The following is a 27306-nucleotide window of genomic DNA, read 5'->3' on the forward strand; positions in this document are numbered from 1 at the left end:
ATATAAAGAGAAGAGAATGGAAAAGAGGAAGGGAAATAGAGAAAGGACAGAGAGATAGAGAGAAAGAAAGCGTGTGAGAGAGAGAGAAAGCGTGTGAGAGAGAGAGAGGGAGAGTGTGTGTGTGTAAAAGAGGGGAACAGGTAGGGAAAAAGAGAGAAAGCAAAACCAACTGACCAGCTAGAAGGTAAGAGTAATAACATTTGGACCATTTGGATTCATCCCGAAGTCTGAAACAGAAAGAACAATAATAATAATAATAATAATAATAATAATAATAATAATAATAATAATAATAATCATCATCATCATCGTTTAACATACACTTTCCAAGCTGGCATGGGTTGGACGGTTTTGACTGAGGACTGGTGAACCAGATGGCTGCACCAGACTCCAATCTTGATCTGGCAGAGTTTCTACAGCTGGACGCCCTTCCTAATGCCAACCACTCCGAAAGTGTAGTGCGTGCCTCTATTTGCCACCGGCATGAGGGCCAGTTGGGCGGTACTGGCGACGGCCACACTCAAATGGTGCTTTTTATGTGCCACCTGTGCAGGAGCCAGTCCAGCGGCACTGGCAACAACCTTGCTCAATTGTTGTTTTTCAAGTGCCACCGGCACAAGTGTCAGTAAGACGACGCTGGGTACGATCACGCTTGAATGGTGCTTTTTATGTGCCATCAGCACAGGAGCCAGTCAGTGGCCCTGGTAACGATCACGCTCAGATGGTGCTTTTAACGTTCCACTGGCATGGTTGCCAGTCAGGCAGTGCTGTCGTTGGCCACGTCAGCGAATTTGATTTTGATTTCACTTGCCTCAACAGGTCTTCACAGGCAACGCATAAGTAGGCTGATTACACTGCTGGCATAGGCCACGGGTTATGGTCTCACTTGGCCTGCCAGGTCTTCTCAAGCGCAGCATATTTCCAAAGGTCTTGGTCACTAGTCATTGTCTCAGTGAGGCCCAATGTTCGAAGGTCATGCTTTACGACCTCATCCCAAAAGGATGAACAGCAAGTTGACCTTGGCGGAATTGAACTCAGAACATAATGATGGACAAAATGCTTAGCAACATTACTTCAATAATAATTGTGTGTGTGTGTGTGTGTGTGTGTGTGTGTGTGTGTGTGTGTGGTAGTAGTCGAACCCATGCCTACATGAAAAATGGGTGTTAAATGATGATGATGGTGATAATAACACACACATAAAATACGGTAATAAGTGCAATGGAGCGAGGAGCACCCCGTTACCCGTGGCAGAGGAAGAAAACTAAAAATTAGAAAAGAAAAAGGTTGGGTAGAAATGGTGAGATGAAACAAGCAGGGTGTTGGGTCTACTGAATGACATGGTATTGGGCCAAGAAGCAAACGGACATGACAACCATCACCGTCACCAGTATAATCATCCTGAGTGTCACACTGATGACGATAATGATGACGGTTCCTCGACAGGTCTACAAGAAAGAGCAACGAAAGGTAAATAAGATGAAATTAGCAAAGCTCACCTTTGGAAAGCATATAAACATTCTGTCCATCTTAGTTTCATCAAGTTGCACCAACCTAGGGGAATAGAATTTAAAAAAAGGGTTTATTAATTATCATTGATTAATGGATTAGTGGATTCGTTAGGGCATCAGGAAAAATGCCAGGCAGTTATCTGTTCCAGCTATTTACGTTCTGAGTTCAAACCCTGCCAGGTTCAACTTCGCCTCTGAACCTTCTAGGGTATCATTTAGAATACTTGCAGTGTGTCATGCAACAATGCTAGTTCATTAATATTCTCGTGGTTGAATGCATTTGATTTATTTTGTAATTATAAGCTCTAAATGCAAACTCAGAAAACGTTTCCAGTGTGGCAACCAATTTTCTTATTTCTTTGTTGCCCACAAGGGGCTAAACACAGAGGGGACAAACAAGGACAGACAAACAGATTAAGTCGATTACATCGACCTAACTGCGTAACTGGTACTTAATTTATCAACCCGAAAAGGATGAAAGGCAAAGTCGACTTCAGTGGAATTTGAACTCAGAATGTAGTGGAAGACAAAATACCACTAAGCATTTCGCCTGGCATGCTAATGTTTCTGCCAACTCATCTCCAATTTATTTCTAAATCTATATATATAAAGCTGAAGTTGTGTGTGTATGGCAGCTTTGGTAGCCTTCAACTAACACTATCTCCTCCGAGACCCTGCGGCACAAGTTGACCAAAATTGAGAGTATGATAGAAGAAGGCTTGCTCTTCCTTCCGTAGAAGAAAATATTCAAATCGGACCATGTTAACACCAAAAATTATTTACATCAAAAAGGTGCTTTTTTTCTATGAAAATCCCTATTTTTTACGATTTTTTTATTGCTATGTCACCATTTTTTGGTGTATTTCAACCAGAAAAATGTTCACTTAAAGAGAATAACAAGCTACATAATGCAAAATTTTTACTTTTCAAAAATTCCAATTCTAAAGGGTCGCAAGAAACCCGAGCAATGCCAGGCGATACTGCCAGTATAATAAATAAATGTCTGTTTTTAATATAACAAAATGTCAGTATTTGTACGAGAAGGGGGCAACAAACTCATTACAGTTTATCAAGAATCAAAAGATTAGAAAAATAGGTGATTCCTTAAGATTGGTCAAAGGTCAAACGTTTGAAAAGAGGTATTAACTGATTAAACCAGTTTGTGTATATGATAAGTACTTTTTTGTTTTTTTTAGCATTGTCTAATAAATAACAACTAAATTAATCCTTTTGATAGCAACCTACCCAAGACTACCTTGGTCCTGTGATATGAAGTGCTCATTTTAAAGTAAAACCGTTTAGTGATCTGTATACACAATTGTATATAAGTTGAAAGCCTTCCAAACTATGGTATTTGTCATGAGGAAGTATCATCATCATCATCATCATCGTTTAACGTTCGTTTTCCATGCTAGCACGGGCTGGACGGTTCGACCGGGATCTGGGAAGCCAGATGGCTGCACCAGGCTCCAGTCTGATCAGGCAAAGTTTCTACAGCTGGATGCCCTTCCTAACGCCAAGCACTCCATGAGTGTAGTGGGTGCTTTTTATGTGCCACCGGCACAGGTGCCAGGGGAGGGTGACAGCGGCCACAATCGGTTGGTGCTTTTTATGTGCCACCGGCACAGAGCCAGTCAAGGCGGTGCTGGCATCGGCCACGTTCGGATGGTGCTTTTTACGTGCCACCAGCACAGGTGCCAGGGGAGGCTGGCAGCGGCCACAATCGGTTGGTGCTTTTTATGTGCCACCGGCACAGAGCCCGTCAAGGCGGCGCTGGCATCAGCCACGTTCAGATGGTGCTTTTTACATGCCACCGGCACAGGTATCACAACTACAATTTCCATTTGATATTTATTTTGATGTTGATGTACTTGACTCAAGCACAGCAGGTCACGTGCCACCGGTACAGAAGCCAGTCAAGGCGGCGCTCACAGAACAATAACAGCAGCCGGAGAAGGTCATCCGGCATTGGTGGTAAAATTGCTGGATCCGATCCAAGTAACTCACAAGGCAAGACTCCTTAGCTGAGTGGGGAGTGGCATGGAAGGAGACGGCTTTATACCAAGTGATGCAAAGTTAAACCATCATAGAAGGAGAGAAGCAGCTGTCTCGCTGGTGAGGAGATATGTGGCCACCCTGGTCAAGTAAGGATGAATGGTTCAGAAGGCACAGACTATGGCCATGTGGTTAAGAAGTTCATTTTTTAACCACATGGTTTCAGGTTCAATCCTTCTATGTCGCACCTCAGGCAAATGTCTTCTAACATATCTCCAGGCCAACCAATGCTTTATGAAGGAATTTGGAAAGCATAAACTGTAGGATGCCCATTGTCTGTTTGTGTGTGTATGTGTGTGCATGCATGTGTGTGTGTGTGTGTGTGTGTTTGAACGTTTTCAATCTGAGCTACAAACATCATCATTTGTAATTGAGCTACAACTTTTGAGATTTGTTGACATTTCCTGTCAAATCCTCCACGGTGCTTTCAAGTTTCTCTGGAATAAAAAAAAAACCCCAAAACAATTGCAACTTGAAACACAGGTCTAGATTACTGACATAAAGTCCTGCCTCAAATAACTACCCACCTAACCCATGCCAGCATAGGGAAATAGACATTAAATGAAGGAAGTAACAAAGATTACGACTGACTTACCGATTTCGTACAGACACATGAGTTCGATTTCACGTTGGCCTGCAGCAACGGTGAGCGCTTGACGATATAGAGATAGGGCTAATTCATTTTCACGCTGAAGAAAAAAACACATTTTTAATGAAGTCACCCATGTACAAATATAAATATTTGAACTGATTAACGAGAAAGTTGTGGGGAACAACAATAATAAATGCAAGAAGGCAATAAAGAAAGTGACTTGATCTGGGAAAGGATACGATTACAGAAGCAAGGAGAAAATAATCAGGGATCTCCTTTGGATGCACACGAATGGACATAGTTATTGGCAGACTAAAAAGAGCCTACATTATGTACATTATATACATTTGACAGATATTTGTCCTCATCTTGTTTGTTGTTAACACAACGTTTCGGCTGATATACCCTCCAGCCTTCATCAGGTGTCTTGGGGAAATTTCGAACCTGGGTTCTCATTCTTAAGGTATTTTTTGATGAAATTATTATTATTATTATTATTATCATTATTCAGGTCACAGCCTGGAATCGAACTCGGAATTTTGGAGTTAGTAGCCACTATGCCATATGCCTGTGGGCAATTATGGAGTGAATTTTTAGGGCTTATAAATCTAATATTTTCCTATCCTTCCTTAATACTGGTTCCCATATGCTACTCATATTTGCACTTGGTCTGCTTAGGAGGTTGTTGTGTCCTACCATATGTGCCGCTTCTTTCAGTTTTCGTATTTCCCAGAGGTGTTCTCTGTCTATTATTTTAACTTCATCCCACAGGGGGAGGTGGTCTCCATTTTTCCATACATGATCAGCTATATTCGATTTATCAATATCTCCTCATGTCACACAGCTTTGCGATGTTCGTCTACCCTTATTTTGAGGGGGCAACATGTTTCGGCATATATCAATCAACTTGTGGAAGACACTGAAGATCAGGTGGAGGATATGAAGACTGCAAGAGAAGATCAGGGCATCTGGTCTGGAAGAGTTACTTTGGTCTGGGAAAATAGTCTGACAGGACAGGTAGATGAAAAAGGCTTAAAAATTTTCGTTTATCTCAATAAGTTAGAACCACCAGATGGTTCTGCCCTTGATGTGGCCTGGTGGTTTGTGTGCCTCAATGTGCCTGAGAGTCACACCAGTGGAGTACAAGCTTCTTGAAGGTCTTCCGATGCCAGTCAAAGGATAAAGTCTTCAACTGAGACTTATTTTATCAACCCCAAAAGGATGAAAGGCAAAGCCAACCTCAGCAGAATTTGAACTCAGAATGTGAAGACGGATAAAATGCCACTAAGCATTAATGCCAGGTGATGCAAGGTTAATATATGACAGAGGGACAGGAACAGGTGCAAAGAGGAGATACTGGATTAGCCCAGGTGGGAAAGAAAGAAGACAACGGTGAACGAGAATGAATGAATAAATGTAAAATAGAAAAGTAAGTCTTTTCATGTTTCAATCAAAGAAATATCTCACCTTTAGAGTGTGAACTCTCCCTTTGAAGAAGAGGAAGAGAGAAGAACGTGGGAATTCTTTCTCCCGATTTTTTATTAGCAGTTCTGCATCACAAATACCTGGAATAGATATTTGAATATGAAAGATTTATTTTTTAGGGAACAAAGAACGAAATATAATGGCAGACACAAAAGAAAAATTCACAAAGGGTCAATGAGGAAAATTAATTTCACAGACACAGTCTATGACTTAGGAAGTGTCTAAGTAAGACTCTGTTTATATCTTTTTAAGACTGACTCATTGTCATTGTTCTATAGTCGCTTTTTTTATCCCCCAAGCTACACAAACTTACTGAGGCAGTTTTTCTATGGTTGGATGCTCTTGCTGTCATCAACCCTATCCAGTTTCCATGTAATGTATGATTATATTTGATGGCATAGAAAACACATTTTTTTTCTCCAAAATAATATGTCAAAGGAAAGAATAAAATCTCCTTGGGTCCTATGTGCAAAGTTGGGGCTTATATTACATGTCTTAACTTTTTAGCATTTAAACTAGTCATATTCAGGCCCAAGGATTCTACTCGTTTTACATCGAAATAAGTCAGATCTAACTTTTCACACCTATCCGACAATGTCATTCAAAAATAGACAATTACATTATAGAAATCTCAAAGAAAGACAATTAATTAAAGAAAGACATGATTAACTCAAAACGATGAAAATGAAAAAGCCTTACATTTGACAGAGAAACCTGAATGGTGAAGGGGTTAAAATGGATTAAAAATCTTTCTGCCCTGAAAATGGGGTGCAATTTTTTTATTATGCTATCAAATATGGTACTTATTCCCAAGCTGTGGAGTCGGAGTCAGAAACAATTAATAATCCTTTCTACTGTAGGCACAAGGCCTAAAATTTGGGAGAGGGGGATAATCAATTACATCAACCCCCCCCCCCAGTACTCAACTGGTACTTAATTTATCAACCCCAAAAGGATGAAAGGCAAAATCAACCTTGACAGAATTTGAACTCAGAATGTAGCAGCAGACGAAATACCACTAAGCATTTCATCCAGTGTGCTAACAATTCTACCAGCTTAATAATAATAATAATAATGATAATGATGCAGTACCAGGCAGTGGCTCTCATGGCTTCTGATCTTAACTGATTGGAAGTGTTATCATGTACATTGTTTTGTCTTGGTATAAAAGATGGGTTACAGCAAATATGCTGCTCAATACCACAGATTTGCTTGTCAGTTGTTTGACCTTAACCAGTTGAGCATGTCCCTTAGTGGCTGACGATATGTGCATCTCTGATCATGAGCAGAAGTAGTGGGGGAGCATCATAGCCATGTGTTGAGAGGGATTCTTTGGGGGTTTGAATAATTCACCTCTGGAAACATGGGTGGTTCTTTCAACATCCTTAAACAACCCTTATTCAGGGACCGTTTGAGCGGGATGGGCTACTCAACCTGAAGAAAATTCTAACTGGGCCCCACCTGCAAGGTCATGTGCTGTTTATCTTGATATGAGATCACCATGTTGCGCACATATGGTTGTGATGCATGTGCCTGGTGTACCCTTATCAGACGGGTAGTCATGATGGGTATATTGGGCTTTGTATATTTTACCCCAGTGTCACTTTGATGGCATGAACTGCTCTCTCACTCAATAATAATAATAATAATAATAATAATAATAATAATAGTAATACTAATAATAATAATAAAATAATAATAATAATAATAATAATAATAATAATAATAATAGTAATACTAATAATAATAATAATAATAATACCAATGAAAGCTATAATGTTATAATCTTGGTAAAACTAACCATAGCAAACCTCATACGATTAAATAGTGAATATGTCGGAAAGCGACTTCATAAGTAAGTATTGCTAGTTTAGTATTCTGGCAGAGAGAAAGGCTTCTAGCAATAGGAAAACGGTAAGTAGAAGTACTCTTAGAGGTTAAGTGTGTCCTTCAGAAGTAAGTTGTGACTAGTTTGGGGACTGGAATGAGTGAATGAGGTTGTAAGTAACAAAGTGAAGAAAATTATGAAAGAGAAACCAACCAGAGCAGCCAACTGGGCCCCGTGCCGGTGGCACGTAAAAGGGCACCATTCGAGCGTGATCGTTACCAACGTCGCCTTACTGGCACCTGTGTCGGTGGCATGTGTAAAAAGATTCGAGCGAGGTCATTGCCAGTACCACCTGACTGGCCCCCGTGCCGGTGGCACGTAAAAGGGCACCCACTACACTCTCGGAATGGTTAGCGTTAGGAAGGGCATCCAGCTGTAGAAACTCTGCCAAATCAAGATTGGAGCTTGGTGCAGCCATATGCTTCACCAGCCCTCAGTCAAAATCATCCAACCCATGCTAGCATGGAAAGCGGACGTTAAACAATGATGATGATGATGAAACAGAGGAGGTTCTGGTCCCGGATTACAGAGGAAATGTCTCCATTGCCACCATAGTTTTCATGTCCACTCTACCATGCTTGCCTGGGTGAGATAGAGTTTATTGAGACAGATTTTCTATGGCCTGGTTCCCTTCCTGTCACCAACCGTTGCCTTTTTTCCAAGCAAGGTAATATTTCTCCTATGGCCAGACATGTTTTTGCAGTAGATTGGAAATGAATGACATTTGTTTAGAATAATCACAGGATGAAAAGACAAGGACACACAAAGACTCACATACACACACACACACACATACATACATACATACATGCGTATGACAGGCTTCTTTCAGTTTCCGCCTATCAAATCTACTCACGAGGATTTGGTCAGTCTGGGGCTATAGTAGATGATACTTGCCCAAGGTGCCATACCTGGCAAAGGGACTGAACCCAAGACCACGTGATTGGGAAGCAAAGTCCTGAACCACACAGACACACCTGTTGTCTATACAAAATTGAACTGAAGTTGCAAAAATGCATACCTGACACACTTCGACCTGTATCTATTTTAAGTATTTTCCTGGGGACAAATCTACAGCAAAACTTTGTACAGTTTCGGTATAGGCACATACTCTCCGATTACTCAGTCAGGTTTTTTTAGAGTATTCAGTAATTAATTACATTTAATGAATCTGTGTTGCAAGACTCCAGATGTGAAATCATGTGTTGAAACGGATACTGTTGTATTTCAGGGATGGTTATTTTTTTCTTTCTTTTTTGCCAAATGAACGCATACACACTATACATTCTAAACATAAGTATGGAAGATGGACGTTAAACATGATATATATGTGTATGTAGGCACAGGAATGGTTGTGTTGTAAGTAGCTTGCTTACCAACCACATGGTTCTGGGTTCATGCCTACTGCGTGGCACCTTGGGCCAGTGTCTTCTACTATAGCCTTGGGCTGACCAAAGCCTTGTGAGTGGATTTGGTAGACAGAAACTGTAAGAAGCCAAACGTATATATGTGTGTGTGTGTGTGTGTGTGTGTATATATATATATATATATATATATATATATATGTATGTATGTATGTGTGTGTATGTGTTTGTGTGTCTGTGTTTGTCCACCCCAACATCGCTTGACAACCGATGCTGGTGTGTTTACGTCCCTGTAACTTAGCGGTTCGGCAAAAGAGACCGATAGAATAAGTACTAGGCTGCCAAAGAATAAGTCCTGGGCTCGATTTGCTCGACTAAAGGCAGTGCTCCAGCATGGCCACAGTCAAATGCCTGAAACAAGTAAAAGAGTAAAAGAGCCAATGGGACAGAGCCCTACATGGTAGCTACACTTGCTAAAAATAGCAGCCACATCACCATTAAATGACAATCTAAAGTATTACAAGATAAAACATATCGTAATGAGGTCCTGGTCACATGAACTGGCTTTCATTACAGAAAGATAATTGACATAGTTGCATAAGTGGTCGTTATCATTTCATTATCCTTTAATTATGACAGATAGGGTTAATCTGGCTGAGATTTAAGAATTAAGCAGATAGCAATGCACTCAGTGGCATGGAATGGGATAAAAATAAGCAGAAGAAGAAACCATTGCTTGATATTGTAACAGTTTTAAGGGCGTCAAGCTGGCAGAATCGTTAGCCCAACCGAGCAAAATGCTTACTCTTTACTCTTTTACTTGTTTCAGTCATGCTGGAGCACTGCCTTTAGTCGAGCAAATCAACCCTAGGACTTATTCTGTCGGTCTCTTTTGCCGAACCGCTAAGTTACGGGGACGTAAACACACCAGCATCAGTTGTCAAGCGATGTTGGGGGGACAAACACAGACACACAAACATATACAAACACATACATACATATATATATATATATATATATATATATATATTATATATATATATATATATATATATATATACACACACATATATACGACGGGCTTTTTTCAGTTTCCGTCTACCAAATCCACTCACGAGGCTTTGGTCGGCCCAAGGCTATAGTAGAAGACACTTGCCCAAGGTGCCACGCAGTGGGAATGAACCCAGAACCATGTGGTTGGTTAGCAAGCTACTTAGCACACAGCCACTCCTCCTACATACACATATATATCATCATTATTGTTTAACGTCCATCTTCCATACTGTCAAACTGTCCAATCCGTGCCAGCATGGAAAATGGATGTTAAACGATGATGATGATATATATATATATATATATAATATTATTAGTGAATTGAAGAAATGGAGTTGAACGAAGATTGAACAGAAATCGTTTTATTGCATTCTACACGTGTTTCGAAACACGTGTAGAATGCAATAAAACGATTTCTGTTCAATCTTCGTTCAACTCCATTTCTTCAATTCACTAATAATATTAAAATTCAATTATCCGCACCAACGCACGGTTGCAACACCATAGGGTTGTACCTCCAACCGTGCTGTCTTCTGCTGTGATTTTTGCTACCAAGGTTAAACTTTTGATTAATCTGCAACAAGATTATTCATCTTTCTATTTCACAAAATATATATATATATATATATATATATATATATGAACAGACATAAGACAATAAACTGTGACAAAAATACAGCTACTATTTCTAGCAGGTGTAGTTACCATGTAGAGATCCTCAAAGGCCCATAAATATAAGTATACATAAAACAGTGGGCTGTGGTTTGAGGAATATGTGGCTGCTATTTTTAGTAACTACAGCTACCATGGAGAGATCTACTTTGACCCATAATATATGAATATACATAAGACCCATGAGTTGAGGGAGATGTGTTTACTATTTCTAGCAGATATAGCTATCATGTAGAGGTCTGCTACACTGGGCTATGTATATGAATATACATAAGATAGGGGGCTGTGATTTGAGGAATATGCGGCTACTATTTCTCACAGATGTACTTACCATTGGTCAGTGTATAGGATTATACACAAGACAGTGGTCTGTGATCTGAGGGAGATATGGCTACTATTTTTAGTAGATATAGCTACTATGTAGAAGTCCATCCCATTATCCCATGTGTGTGTGTGTGTATAACGATACATATGATGGGTGTGATTTGAGGGAGATGTGGCTATTATATCTAGCAGGTCAACTCCACTGGCCTGTATAAACATATAATAAGATAATGAGCTGTGGTTTGAGAGAGATGCGACAAAGGACACTCGTGATGGTGAGAAAGATATATATATTTCTTTATTGCCCACAAGGGGCTAAACATAGAGGGGACAAAGAAGGACAGACAAAGGGATTAAGCTGATTACATCGACCCCAGTGTGTAACTGGTACTTAATTTATTGACCCCGAAAAGGATGAAAGGCAAAGTTGACCTCGATGGAAATTGAACTCAGAACGTAGCGGCAGACAAAATACCTATTTCTTTACTACCCACAAGGGGCTAAACATAGAAGGGAAAAACAAGGACAGACAAAGAGATTAAGTCGATTACATCAGCCCCAGTGTGTAACTGGTACTTAATTTATCAACCCCGAAAGGATGAAAGGCAAAGTCGACCTCGGTGGAAATTGAACTCAGAACGTAGCGGCAGACAAAATACCTATTTCTTTACTACCCACAAGGGGCTAAACATAGAAGGGAAAAACAAGGACAGACAAAGAGATTAAGTCGATTACATCAGCCCCAGTGTGTAACTGGTACTTAATTTATCAACCCCGAAAGGATGAAAGGCAAAGTCGACCTCGGTGGAAATTGAACTCAGAACGTAGCGGCAGACAAAATACCTATTTCTTTACTACCCACAAGGGGCTAAACATAGAAGGGAAAAACAAGGACAGACAAACAGATTAAGTCGATTACATCAGCCCCAGTGTGTAACTGGTACTTAATTTATCGACCCCGAAAGGATGAAAGGCAAAGTCGACCTCGGTGGAAATTGAACTCAGAACGTAGCAGCAGACGAAATACCTATTTCTTTACTACCCACAAGGGGCTAAATATAGAAGGGACAAACAAGGACAGACAAAGGGATTAAGTTGATTACATCGATCCCAGTGTGTAACTGGTACTTAATTTATCGACCCCGAAAGGATGAAAGGCAAAGTCGACCTTGGTGGAGTTAGAACTCAGAACGTAGCGGCAGACAACTTACCTATTTCTTTACTACCCACAAGGGGTTAAACATAGAAGGAACAAACAAGGACAGACAAAGGGATTAAGTCGATTACATCGACCCCAGTGTGTAACTGGTACTTAATTTATCGACCCCGAAAGGATGAAAGGCAAAGTCGACCTTGGTGGAGTTAGAACTCAGAACGTAGCGGCAGACAAAATACCTATTTCTTTACTACCCACAAGGGGTTAAACATAGAAGGAACAAACAAGGACAGACAAAGGGATTAAGTCGATTACATCGACCCCAGTGTATTACTGGTACTTAATTTATCGACCCCGAAAGGATGAAAGGCAAAGTCGACCTCAGTGGAAATTGAACTCAGAATGTAGCGGCAGACAAAATACCTATTTCTTTACTACCCACAAGGGGCTAAACATAGAAGGGACAAACAAGGACAGACAAAGGGATTAAGTCGATTACATCGGCCCCAGTGTGTAACTGGTACTTAATTTATCGACCCCGAAAGGATGAAAGGCAAAGTCGACCTCGTTGGAAATTGAACTCAGAACGTAGCGGCAGACAAAATACCTATTTCTTTACTACCCACAGGGGGCTAAACATAGAAGGGACAGATGAAATACGGCTACGCATTTTGCCCGGCGTGCTAACGTTTCTGCCAGCTCGCCGAGAAAGATATAGTAACCATGGTAACAGTGACAATGATGATATCTATAAATCTTGTACAATACTCACCAGCAGATATCTTGATGCCATCTAAAGCAAAAAATGGACGAAGTACTGTGTGATACCATAGGAGTCCAAGTATTGCCAACGGAGCCTTCATATCTTTGCTATTGCTTGTTTCGTTTAAAGCCGCTAGTCCCGCAGTGCGGTCACCTTCGAAACCTAAGAATTCAATTAACTTAAGAATTTTTGGTGGCACCATTGAAACACACAACTGGAATGTCCCGTAGCCAAAGTTTACCGCGCCTAACAGGCGCTCCAGTACGTCCTGTGTGAGTTCGTTATCGTTCCCGTCCGTACATGTGGAGTCCGACGTTAACCGAACGTCACTGTTATTGCTTGATATGGAGTCCGTTGATTGGCTGAGTTTGGTTTGAGAATGCCTAGACAACATTTCAGTGATATCACGATGGAGTCTCTCGTAGATCTTCCATGCCTTGCGTAAAAGCCAACCACCTTTGATATAGCTCGGAATGTCCTGGTGAGTGAAAGTAAGCACTGCTTGGTACAACAGGGAGTCTGCTATGATAATTTGCCGCTGCATTCGGTCTTCGCTACCAATTTGAACCTCCTGTACGAAAAAAAAATAGATATACGTACATATATATATAAATGTATGTGCATTTTTTTCAATCAAAATCAAAATCGATAAACATCAATGGAAATTGTAGCTGTGATACTAGTGCCGGTGGCACATAAGAGAACCATCCGAATGTGGCCGTTGCCAGCGCTGCCCCGACTGGCTTCCGTGCTGGTGGCGCGTAAAAAGCACCATCCGATCATGGCCGTTGCCAGCCTTGCCTGGCCTCCGTGCCGGTGGCATGTAAAAAGCACCATCCGATCGTGGCCATTTGCCAGCCTCGTCTGGCACCTGTGCAGGTGACACGTAAAAAGCACCCACTACACTCACGGAGTGGTTGGCGTTAGGAAGGGCATCTAGCTGTAGAAACATTGCCAGATCAGACTTGGCCTGGTGCAGCCTTCTGGCTTCCCAGACCCCAGTTGCACCGTCGAACCCATGCCAGCATGGAAAGCAGACGCTAAACAATGATGATGATGATGTACAAATAACATGAAAAAAATAAATAAATAGTTACCAGGGTAACAAAAATTCACATAAGTGCCAAGGATGTTACAGCCTACTTATAAAGGTAGAAATTCCAGGGTTAAGTGAAATGTTTTTGTATGACATGGATAAATTAAGAAATGGAGTTAAATGCAGGTGTTATTCAAAGAAGTAGGAAAACGCAGGAATCATTCCACATATTACCTGGTGTCGCTTTTTTTTGGAAAATTTTCTTCGTAAAGTCTTGAAGACACCACTTTCTGGGTCGCATTTTTTCTCTGTTTCTTGTAAAGCCTTAGTCGCTTCTTCGATCCTTTCTTCTTCAAAAGACATCAAGGCTTGCTGAAAGAAGAGCAAACGAACCATTAAAGCAATACAAATCACATTGAGCTTCCAACAATGGTACGAGAGCAATCAAGTGGTTCAGTGTTCAAATCTTGCTGAGGTTGAATAAAATGAAAACAACTACGCTCCCAAGCTGGAAATCTATGGCTTTTTTTAGCTGAATGTGCCAAGTTAAAACTCTACAGTAACATAATATTGTTGTTGTTGTTGTTGTTGTAATGGTTGTAGTCGAGAAAAGGATCCCTTTGGCAGCAGATGTCAGTCTGAACACAGCAAAGACAGTTGCAGATCAGCAATTAACAAACACTTCATAATCAGATCTAATGGCAATGTTTAACCCTTTAGCATTTAAACCGGCCATATCTGGCCAAAAATATTCTACCCATTTTATGTTCAAACTGGCCATATCTGGTCTCTCACACCAACCCTACAATATTGTTTTAAAAAATTAACAGCTACTTCATAAAAATCTCATAGCTACAGGATAATGCATGATTAATTTAAAACAATGTAGATGAAGAAGCATTAATTTTGGCAAAATAATGCGAACACTAAAGGGTTAACTCTTTAGTGTTTAAACCGGTCTTATCCAGCCCAAATATTCTACATGTTTTATATTTGAACTGGCCATATCCAGCCTCTCACACCAAACCTACATTGACATTCTTAAAATAAACAATCACATCATTGAAACCCCAAAGCTATAAGATAATGCTTGATTAATTCAAAACAATTTGAGTGAAAAAAATTACATTTAACAGAGTAATCTGAATACTAAAGGGTTAATGAGGAGAAAATTGGGGACACTTGGCTGTGGCTGAGTAAACAGAACTGACTGCCCAGTGGCTAGTTGACCATATCACCATTAACATAACACACACACAGAGGTTACTCTTTTATTCTTTTACACATTTCAGTCATTTGACTGTGGCCATACTGGAGCCTCACTAGGTTTTGGTCAAAGAAATCTACCCCAGGACATATTTTTTGTAAGCCTAGTACTTATTTATTCTATTGGTCTCTTTTGCTGAACCGCTAAGTTACGGGGACATAAACACACCAACATCGGTTGTCAAGTGATAGCGGGGGGACAAACACAAACACACACACATTTGGCTATTCTTAGACATTCATTAACCATTTTGAGACCAACCTGTCTGAGATCGTCCATGGTTCTATGGTACAAGCTTCTTGTTTGAAAGTCATTTAAATTAAAACCTACCATCAAAATTCCATGCTAATTTATGCTACAAACCCTAGATTAATAAGAACAAAGTTACTTTATTAAATTATTCAATATATTTTAAAACTGAAAATAAGACAGAGTATGTTTCAACTGAAATATAGTGAAGAAAAAAAAGGGTTAGAATTAAATTTCACATAAGCGCAGGAGTGGTTGTGTGGTAAGTAGCTTGCCTATCAACCACATGGTTCCGGGTTCAGTCCTACTGCATGGCACTTTGGGCAAGTGTCTTCTATTATAGCCTCGGGCCGACCAAAGCCTTGTGAGTGGATTTGGTAGATGGAAACTGAAAGAAGCCCGTCGTATATATGTATATATATGCGTGTGTGTTGTGTTTGTGTGCCTGTGTTTGTCTCCCCCAACATCGCTTGACAACTGATGCTGTTGTGTTTATGTCCCTATTACTTAGCGGTTCGGCAAAAGAGTCCGATAGAATAAGTACTAGGCTTACAAAGAATAAGTCCTGGGGTCAATTTGCTCAACTAAAGGTGGTGCTTCAGCATGGCCACAGTCAAATGACTGAAACAAGTAAAAGAGTATATGAGGTTGACAAAGATATTTAGCCATATCAAATAAACATGGCGTTGAGGGTTCAATGCTTCATTCATTGATTGTCTTATCATATCATTTGTATTAAAGCTACTTACCAGTGATTAGGGTTTTGGGAATCCACCCAGGTGGCCCACATTCAATTCCCAGCCTGGAAATTGTCTTATTTAATGTTGGTACCCCAGTAGCTCAAAATCTCTCATGGAAGCATCATCCAACCAAAGTACAAATATATGGGAAACTACCACCTGTGTCATCTCTTGTGAAAGGTGGAAGAGTCCAGTTTGTTGGACATTGTTGTAAGCTGGAAACGAGGTAATTTCTACTCTTCTCCTCTGGAAGCCATCTGCTCGCGATACCAGAGGGCGCACACTCTCCTACCCTGATGTAATCTCCAGGGATACAGGCATCCAGCAACAGGACCTCCGGAATGCTATGATGGACCGTTAAGTCTGGCGAAACATAGTAAATTCCATTGTCTCAACCACGGTTGAACAATGGTGATGAAGTGCCCTGCCACTTAACCTCTGTGCATTTAGCTCTTGCCCAAGTGAAGCTGATCGGAGAACCTCAACAACAACTCGTAGACCATTATTGTTTTCGCAAAAAGTATTTTAAAAAAACACTAACGAGTTTGTTCTTTCATTAAAGAATTTTAAAAATTGAAAATAAAAAAAATGGAAACCATTCAAAATCTCAGAAAAATCTTTCATAAAAGGATTGATTAAAATTTTTGTAAATTTAAAACAAAAAACATTTGGACTACAATTGAAGACAAAAGAAAGAAAGAAAGAAAAAAAGAAAGAAAGAAAGAAAGGAAGGAAGGAAGGAAGGAAGGAAGGAAGGAAGGAAGGAAGGAAGGAAAAGAAAGAAAGAGAAAAAGGTGAGAAGTAAAGTGAAGTTATTAAATCTGATTGGAACTAATTGTTTTTAATGTGAGATGTTTAACACAGTTTTGCCCCAGAACAAAATATCTAAAATTAGAAATGGCAAAAATGAAAAGATTACATTATTGTGCAAGGTGGTTCGTTAAATTGATCAACGATATTCACTGATTTGAAAATGAAAATCATTTTGGAAAATCTTGTTTTCGTAGAAGTAGTTGCAATTATTTGTCTAAACATCTGGACAAAGGTTTTTCTTTAAAAATGAAATAACAAAAGTTCCCTCTCCTTCACAAATACATCCATAGAAATACACACACACAGACGTGTGTGTGTATACACCCATATATACAAACACATTTTTACAGAAATAAAGGCAGCGTAATATAAAGAACACATGAATAATCGAATCTGTTTATCTTTTACTTGCTTCAGTCACTGGCCTGAGGCCATGCTGGAGCACTGCCTTCAAAAGTTTTAGTCAAATAGATCAAACCTCAGTACTTATCTTAAAGTCTGATACTTATTCCATTGGTCTCTTTTACTGAACCACTAAGTTAAAGAGACAAAAACAAACCATTATTGGTTGTAAGTGGCACAGGTGGGAGAAAGGGGCAAAAATAACCAAGCATTTAAGATTGGCACCCACATGGTTTCTGTCTATAAAATTCACCCTCAAGGCACTGGTTGGCCCAGGGCTATTGAAAACATTTGTTAAAGAAACACAAGATGAATAAATGAATAAAATATAGACAAAATCAAAAGTTGAGACAGAAACATTGATAAAAGATAACAGCAGAAATAATAAATTGTCAACCACAGACAACTGGTATAGCGTAATAATTTGCCTGCCAGTACGGGTTTCAGAAACCAGTTTATGCGCCAATGTACTAAAGATTTAAAGAACTGCTGACAGTGGAACCTATAAGGTTATGGGTAGACATCTACAAGGTCAGTGTTTAGAGTAAACAATTGTGTGCAGAGGGCGCTGCTGTATTCCATCTTTGAATGCAGGAGCCCATGTCTCATCTGGCAGTGAAGCAGCTCTGTAGGTATTTCATTCAGCCCCTTTCACAGCGACACCAGAACTGCCCAATGCTGCCTACCAGTGTAGGTAAGAAAACTCCCACACAAACACACAAGCTTTGTTGACTCTGGGCCAGATGTTTCTACCATCCTTGATGCTTGTTCTTGCCACACCACTCATTCTCTTTCATAATGGTTTGTTTTTCAGCAGCTTCCAACGATTCTCTGGTAACATTTTTCTTTCCTTTTTCTCTCCTCCGCAGTGAACCCCTGTTCCTACAAATCGTCTAACACCTGGTCCAGCAACAGGGGATTCAGTAGTTCACATCTACTTTGTAGCGATGTAGTATCCATAACCAAGATATTTACCTGGCTGTAGAGAATTGGGTGCCACAGAGTGGCACAGTGCTCCTCATGTAGAAGAAGCAGCACCATAAAACTACCGAGTGCTTGCAATTCAAGCTTCTCCAGGGGTTTTTTCTTCATTTAAACAGACACACGCACATGCACAGACTCACATAATGTCAGAGGAATTTGCATGGCGCTTTATCTAGAGAAATGATTTTTTTCAATATGTTAACCCTTTCGTTACCAACCCTGGCTCTGTAGTACAAATGTCTTGTTTTCATAAGTTTTTCATTAAAATCTTCCACCAAACCTTAGTTGCAATTTTTGTTCCTAACACTAGCTTAATGATAACGAAGTTATTTTACTAACTTCTTTATTATATTTAAAATAATTGAAAGAAACACAGAGCATCTCAACAGAAATACAGTAACGAATAGGTTAACATGACAGACGTCAGAATTAAGTTTTCACTCAATAATTCTCTTAAGACTATGATAGAATTTTTTTTTTTTGTTTTGTAACTGTAGATAAGTCTATAGGGAAAACAAAGCAGCAGGCAATTAAAATATTGTTAAAGATAAAGACAAACTGTTAAGCTAAAGAATAGGTCCTGCCTTATAAGTCAACCAAATCTGTCAATCAACATTCTGGTTCCATTGCTGATTCATACATAATTCCATAAACCTTACCAAAATTTGTAAATTCAGATGCGTTCATATGCCAGGAATGAGAAGAGAAACTTATCCAAATTTATTAAATTCACTAAATATTTTTAGCTGGTGTCAACCAGTTTTAGTTTCTCTAAACTCATTATCCCTCATTCCCTGCCATTTACTTACATCTTATTTTGTTTTTAGTAAAATTACTGTAAAATTGTGAATATAACATTCTTTTAAGTTTTGTAGTATGAGAGGTGGTCAAGGTGAAGTGCTTTGCCTCTACATTTGCATAATATGTGATCTACTCAGACTACCACAATGGTCATCAACTAAAACAACTCAAAGTTTCACCTTTGCGAGTGCATAATAAGTCATGAATTAAGACTGGGGCATTTCGCCAAGCATGTGCAATAATAATAATAATAATAAGGCATCTATTAATATTAGTGCAAGTTTCACCATGCAAACATGTAGTGTAAGTTGTCTACTAAGACTGGTGCAGATTTCACCAACGTCGACTGGAAGAATTCTCAAGAATTTAGAATCTCTCGTTCACATCAGACATGTAACCGAAAGGAAAATGTTGACGGCTGCTGGAATGGCACCAGCTTGCATGCATGCTCGAACATCTGAAACATATAAGACTTTAAAAGAGGTGATGGTCACAAAAACCTTGTCGTCTAAACAAATACGCAACAAACATGTAAGATTCATCAACAACATGCTTCGACTTTGGATAACCCGTTTGATGAGGGTGAAGGGTTCGACAGAACCCTTCAGACACAAGATGAACGTGCTGACATTAATTTTGGATCTATCACCTAGAATTAAAAACAAAAGAAGAAAAAAAACAAAGAAACATTGGGTGTTTTAAGGAAAAACAAAACTCAACATTAATGCTGTTACCCATATGATGTCATTATTTAGGGTCCACTCTTAATGCTTACATGGGTTAGATGGACTTTACTGAGGTAGATTTTTCTATGGCCAGGTGCACTTCCAGTTGCCAACCTTCACCTGTTTCCGGGCAACACAAAACTTCTCCATGGCCAGACATGTTTTCACAGAAGACGGGAAACTAAGAAAATCGTTTCTATGTCACTGATGCTCGTTTGCAACCATCACATGATGTCAAGACATAGGTAGACGTAGACACACACACACACATACAAATATTTGCCCACACATACAAATACACATACATACACGCACACACATACATATATATATACAACGGGGTTTTTTCCCAAGTTTCTGTCTACCGAATCTACTTACAGGGTTACAGTATATGACACTCACCCAAGGTGCCATGGATTAAGATTGAACCTGAGACCACATACTTGGGAAGCAAGCTTCTTAACCATAGTGCCATACCTATACGAACACACACACATATATATATAATATACACACACACACATACATATACACACACACACACATATATATATGTATATATATATACACATACATACATATATGTACACATACACACATATACACATACATGTGTATATATATACACACACACATACAAATATACACATGCATACATACATATACACATAACATACATACATACACACACATATGACAGGCTTCTTTCAGTTTCCATCTACGAAATCCATTCACAAAGCCTTGGTCGGCCTGAGGCTATAATAAGGAGACACTTGCCCAAGGTGCCACGCAGTAAGGACTGAACCCAGAACCATGTGAATCAGAAAGCAAACTTCTTAACCACACAGCCACATCAGCACCTACACACACAAATAAAGACAATCCACACACACACAGTATTTATCGATTTGTCTTTCTTAATAAAACTGTTCTCTGACAACAATGCAAGGCCCAGCAGCATTTCTGTATGAACCAGTGTATCCTCCTCGTCATCGATAACGACATCAAATATGTATCAAAAACAATAGAATAAAGTGAAGCAAAAAAAATATGCAATTCGTTAATATTCATTGCAATTGCCAGAATGACAGGAAATTGATGTCTGTTTACAGCGAAGGGAAAGAGCGATAGGACAGAGTGTGAGATTTAAGCTGGGGATGAATAACAATCGCTTCTGTTTCTTACAACCGGACCAGCGTTTGTTTGTATATATTCAAGGTTACCTACTACACATTTGTATGTATCTGTGTGTGTGTGTATATATATATATATATATATATAATTATATCAAGGGAGACAGGGTGAAAACGACCTGTCTACAGCATGCTTGAAGTGCCGATACCTTCAAAAAATTACCAAAATCTCCAGCTAAATCTCTTTTATGAATTATTATTATTATATAATATAAATATTATATTATATTTATATTATATAATATATATATTATATTTATATTATATAATATATTTATTTTATATAATATATATATTATATTTATATTATATTATATAATATATATTATATTATATTATATTATATAATATATATATATATTATATTTATATTATATAATATATATATATATTATATTATATATATATATATAATATATATATATATATTTATTTATATTATATTATATAATATATATATATATATTATATTTATATTATATTATATAATATATATATATATATATATATATATATATATATATATTATATTATATAATATATATATATATATATATATACATACATAAATATATACATATACGTATATATATATGCTGTTTGTGCCTTCTCGAGCCACGCCTGACTCATAAGGGCCGGTTTCCTGGTTTCCTTGGCATATAGGTTCCCCACCTAAACAGGACGCCGGTCCATCGCAGGTGAGCTGTTAGATGCAGGAGGAAAGAGTAAGAGAAAGTTGTGATGAAAGAGTCAGCAGAAGTTTCGCCATTACCTTCTGCCGGAGCCGTGTGGAGCTTAGGTGTTTTCGCTCATAAACACACACATCGCCCGGTCTGAGATTCGAACCCGCGATCTCTCAACCGCGAGTCAGCTGCTCTAACCACTGGGCCATGTGCCTATACGCATAACATCAAAGTAACACGCAGGAGGTCGCTAGTGGCACATCACCTATTTAAGCAGCATTCCCGCTTAAATCAGCTTCTCTTCTCCAACTGCTTCTTCAAGACGTGACAAGGTCCACCATGACCAAGAGAGAGCCAGGCACCTGAATCCAATACCTGACTTCCTACCAAGAGCTTGTCATGGTATTCTACATCTAATGCCTGTGGAATGTAAATCTCATACCTTGATTTATTTCTGTTTACTCAAAGTCATCGTGGAACATGGCAAGTTGTTCAAAACCTTGGATCTTTTCGGTTTGAACGGCAGTTTTTTAAAATAATTTCCACGTAACTAAACACTTTTAAACTTTGTATACTCGTAGAATGTGTCTATAAAACATAATTTTCTCCTGGCTTTATTGAGAAAATTCTATAGCTTGTAAGATATTTGTTGTTTTTTTTGCTTCAATTTCTGCAATTTCAACCAATCAGTGACGTCTATTGAGGTGAAAACATTCTGTGCCGTATGAATATGTCCCTCGTTTAAGAAACAGATTCCCCCCACCCCTAACCCTAAAACAGATTGAAATGCAATAGATCGATACTAGGGTCATAATTATGGGTGACAATTTCATATGACACAGCTAGAAAAACCTGCCGTTCAACCCGAAAAGATCCAAAACCTTTCTTCTTCCTAGAAATCTTTATTGAACATCGTATACTCACTGAATGCGTTCATTTATTGCAAGTTGGTGTAAAGCCTTGAACGTGAAGTTATTCGCACAGAACAAGTGTTGTCGTTATTTTACTGCACAGATATATTTCATGGTTATTGGATTAATGATTCAGTCCAATTATTAATGTGTTAAAGTTTTTATTAGCAACCTCCCACGCTAAGTATGTATGTGTGTATGTATGTATGTATGTATGTATCTAGTGATCTATCTACATATTTATACACCGCTATCTATCTATCTATTTTACTTCTATCTTTCTATCAATATATTTATCTATCTCTCTATTTATATACCTGTATCTATCCATCTATATATCTATCTATCTACCTATTTATATACCTGTATCTATCCATCTATATATCTATCTATCTACCTATTTATATACCTGTATCTATCCATCTATATATCTATCTATCTACCTATTTATATACCTGTATCTATCCATCTATATATCTATCTACCTATTTATATACCTGTATCTATCCATCTATATATCTATCTATCTACCTATTTATATACCTGTATCTATCCATCTATATATCTATCTATCTACCTATTTATATACCTGTATCTATCCATCTATATATCTATCTATCTACCTATCCATCTATATATCTATCTATCTACCTATTTATATACCTGTATCTATCCATCTATATATCTATCTATCTACCTATTTATATACCTGTATCTATCCATCTATATATCTATCTATCTACCTATTTATATACCTGTATCTATCCATCTATATATCTATCTATCTACCTATTTATATACCTGTATCAATCAAACTGTTTATATACTTGTATCTATCTATCTATCTATCTATCTATCTACCTATTTATATACCTGTATCTATCTATCAATTTATCTATCTATCTATCTATTTATATACCTGTATCAATCAAACTGTTTATATACTTGTATCTATCTATCTATCTATCTACCTATTATATACCTGTATCTATCTATCTATCTACTATTTATATACCTGTATCTATCCATCTATATATCTATCTATCTACCTATTTATATACCTGTATCAATCAAACTGTTTATATACTTGTATCTATCTATCTATCTATCTATCTATCTACCTATTTATATACCTGTATCTATCTATCAATTTATCTATCTATCTATTTATATACCTGTATCAATCAAACTGTTTATATACTTGTATCTATCTACCTATTTATATACCTGTATCTATCTATCTATCTATCTACCTATTTATATACCTGTATCTATCCATCTATATATCTATCTATCTACCTATTTATATACCTGTATCTATCCATCTATATATCTATCTATCTACCTATTTATATACCTGTATCAATCAAACTGTTTATATACTTGTATCTATCTATCTATCTATCTACCAATTTATATACCTGTATCTATCTATCTATGAGGGCATCTAGTTATATTTATCTCTCTCTCTCTCTCTCTCTCTCTCTCCCTCTGTCTCTCCTTCTCTCCATTTCCCCCACACTCCTTCCTATCCAACGATGCATTCACACACAATGTCCAACCTATTTATTGTTATTTTTATATATAAAAAGATATTGACTTTTTCTGGATGGTCTTCTTTACTTCCTGTTATTTTTCCATATTTTGTTTTGTTTTGTTTTGTTTTGCTGTAATAAATAAACTGCTTTGATTACAAACACCATATTGATTACAATTGTGAACTACAAAGTGCATTTATGGATTCTCAGCCAACATTACTCATTGTAGATGCAAGTGTGGCTGTGTGGTTAAGGGGGTTGCCTCCCAACCATGTGGCCTTGGGTTCAGTCCCACTGCACAGCACCTTGGACAGGTGTTTTCTACTATAGCCCCCAAGTCAAGCATTACTTTGAGAATGGATTTGGTAGCTGGAAACTGAAAGAAGTCCATCGCATATATACATAACGAGGTGCCTTGACTTAAGTAAATAATTCAACTGAAACTTACATATATATATATGTATGTATGTATATATATAACGGGAAGGTTTACGAAAATAAACAAAAGACGAAGGCAGGTGGAGTACAAACAAACAAATGTATTAGTATGGCGCTCAGGAATAGAAATAGAAAAAGTCCTTTACGTTTCGAGCCTACGCTCTTCGACAGAAAGATACACAGAAAAGAAACACAGAAAGAAACAAGGAGAGAAAAAAAATGCGTGTAGGAGCTAACGGTCCATCATGGCTATGCACACACACACACACACACAAACACATATAAGTGCAAGCATGGCTGAGTGGTAAGAAACTTGCTTCCAAACCACATGGTTCCAGGTTCAGTCCCACTGTGTGGCACCTTGGGCAAGTGTCTTCTACTATAGCTTCAGGTCAACCAAAGCCTTGTGAGTGGACTTGGTAGACGGAAACTGAAAGAGGCTCTTCACACACACACACACACACACATATATACATATATATGAAGACAGACAAAACCCTGCTAAACATTTTGCCTGATGTACTAACGATTCTACCAGTTTACCACCATGATAATAATAATAATAATGATAAGAGTACTCAGAGAGCACAGACCTCTGCCAAGGCAACACCAACATCCTCTCAACGATTAGCCATAAATGATTTTTAAAATGAGAATATCTGAAATAAACTCGATTGCTCTCACAAATAAGAATACTAAAAATGAACCTGACCACTCACAAAAATTAAGTAAAAAAACAGGAAAAATAATTCAGACTCCTTGTCTGGTACCAGATCGATCCCAGAATCTAATCATTTCGTGCCAATCATGAGGCCAAATATCCTTGATAGTTTCATACGAATCCATCCAGCAGTTTTTGAAATATCTTGTCCACGGACAAACAAACAAACACGACTGAAAACAATACCTCCACCTTAGTGAATCTTTCTATGTAATCTCAAGTTTTAAAACAAACATAATTTTCGTATGGTTTTTTAGGGATTCACTAGTACAACACTAAGTACAAAACCAAATATATGGCACCCTAGGCATAACACCAACATGAACTTTCAATTTGTTGTCTCTTGAGGTCTCTGGGTGAGACTTGGAGCCAGTTTGTGCAAACGTAAAGCAAAAGCCAAACATATAATAATAATAATATAATAATAATAATAATAATAATAATAATAATAATTTGGAATAGAGTACTCAGTAGAACTGTTACAAAAGCTTTGCTGCCTTGGCATGGCCAGAATAATCAAGGAAGTATCAGATAGTTGAAAAGAACAGATAGGCAGCAAGTCCGTTATGCATGCAAGACTCCAAGAGTTCCAACAAAACTGGAGTTAAAAGGAACAACAACAATAATAATAATAATAATAATGCTGAAAATATTAGTAATATTAGATATGGCAGTTTCCATTGAAATTCAATCAGTTGTCTGCTTTTGAGAAATCAATACAATCAATATCGTATCATATTTTAGGGGAGAATGACGTCAGTTCACTTGTGCACATGCACTGCAAGAAAAAAATAAAACAAAACAAAAACAAAAAAAAAAAACACTGCTACCAATTCCAACAGAGATCAAATTCTTTAATTACATTCTAAGAGACTTATTAAACGTTTATTTATTTATGTTATTTTAGAAATTGTAGCAAGGCCAACCAGATGAGATAGCAGACCCATTAGTCAAAGGGTTCCTGGTATATATATACAAAGGCGGCAAGCTGGCAGAAACGTTAGCATGCCAGGCAAAATGCCTAGTGGTATTTCGTCTGCCGCTACGTTCTGAGTTCAAATTCTGCTAAGGTCGACTTTGCCTTTCGTCCTTTCGGGGTCGATTAAATAAGTACCAGTTACGCACTGGGGTCGATATAATCGACTTAATCCATTTGTCTGTCCTTGTTTGTCCCCTCTGTTTTTAGCCCCTTGTGGGTAGTAAAGAAATAGGTATTTCGTCTGCCGCTACGTTCTGAGTTCAAATTCCGCCAAGGTCGACTTTGCCTTTCATCCTTTCAGGGTCAATTAAATAAGTACCAGTTATGCAATGGGGTCGATATAATCGACTTAATCCGTTTGTCTGTCTTTGTTTGCCCTCTAGCCATGAGCATTCCATCTTTTTTTAGGCAAAACTTATCTAAGACTACCTTATCCAACGTCACCTCTCTTTTTAAGATGGTTGGTTGTGATTTGAGGGAGACTTGGCTATGATTTCCAGCATGTTGTGTAATGATGCAGAACTGCTTGTTACCTTCATCATCCGTTATCTCCTTTTATGAATCAGGAATCACATCCAATTACTTCCACAGTGTTTTTCAGTAAGCAACACATTTGGGGCCATTTGTGCCACAGTTGAACAAGAACATTTCAATTAATTCTTCCCCCAAGCCCTACCCTCGGCAGTAATTAGGTCTCATAGACTAAAACAGAGTGCCTTTTTCCAAAATGAAAATGTTGCAAGGCGCAAGAGTGGCTGTGTGGTAAGTAGCTTGCTTACCAACCACATGGTTCCAGGTTCAGTCCCACTGCGTGGCATCTTGGGCAAGTGTCTTCTGCTGTAGCCTCGGGCCGACCAATGCCTTGTGAGTGGATTTGGTAGACGGAAACTGAAAGAAGCCTGTCGTATATATGTATATATATGTGTGTGTGCGTGTATGTTTGTGTGTCTGTGTTTGTCTCCC

The 27306-nt window shown here is 38.3% G+C and overlaps 1 protein-coding gene across 1 annotated transcript in view; it reads right to left on the bottom strand.

Annotated features, from left to right (window-relative positions):
* Positions 1-27306, bottom strand: part of LOC115223950 (tetratricopeptide repeat protein 39C) — a 73407-nt gene that overhangs the window by 10442 nt on the left and 35659 nt on the right. Inside the window, exons 3-8 of the mRNA XM_029794696.2 lie at positions 14134-14271; positions 12873-13434; positions 5626-5723; positions 4162-4255; positions 1500-1554; positions 175-227 (exon numbers count right to left, since the gene is read on the bottom strand). Coding sequence (XP_029650556.1) covers positions 175-227; positions 1500-1554; positions 4162-4255; positions 5626-5723; positions 12873-13434; positions 14134-14271 — 1000 coding nt within the window. The remainder of the gene's footprint in view (positions 1-174; positions 228-1499; positions 1555-4161; positions 4256-5625; positions 5724-12872; positions 13435-14133; positions 14272-27306) is intronic.

This window comes from Octopus sinensis, linkage group LG24 (genome assembly GCF_006345805.1).
Source record: "Octopus sinensis linkage group LG24, ASM634580v1, whole genome shotgun sequence".
In the NCBI taxonomy this organism is placed as follows: Eukaryota; Metazoa; Mollusca; class Cephalopoda; order Octopoda; family Octopodidae; genus Octopus; species Octopus sinensis.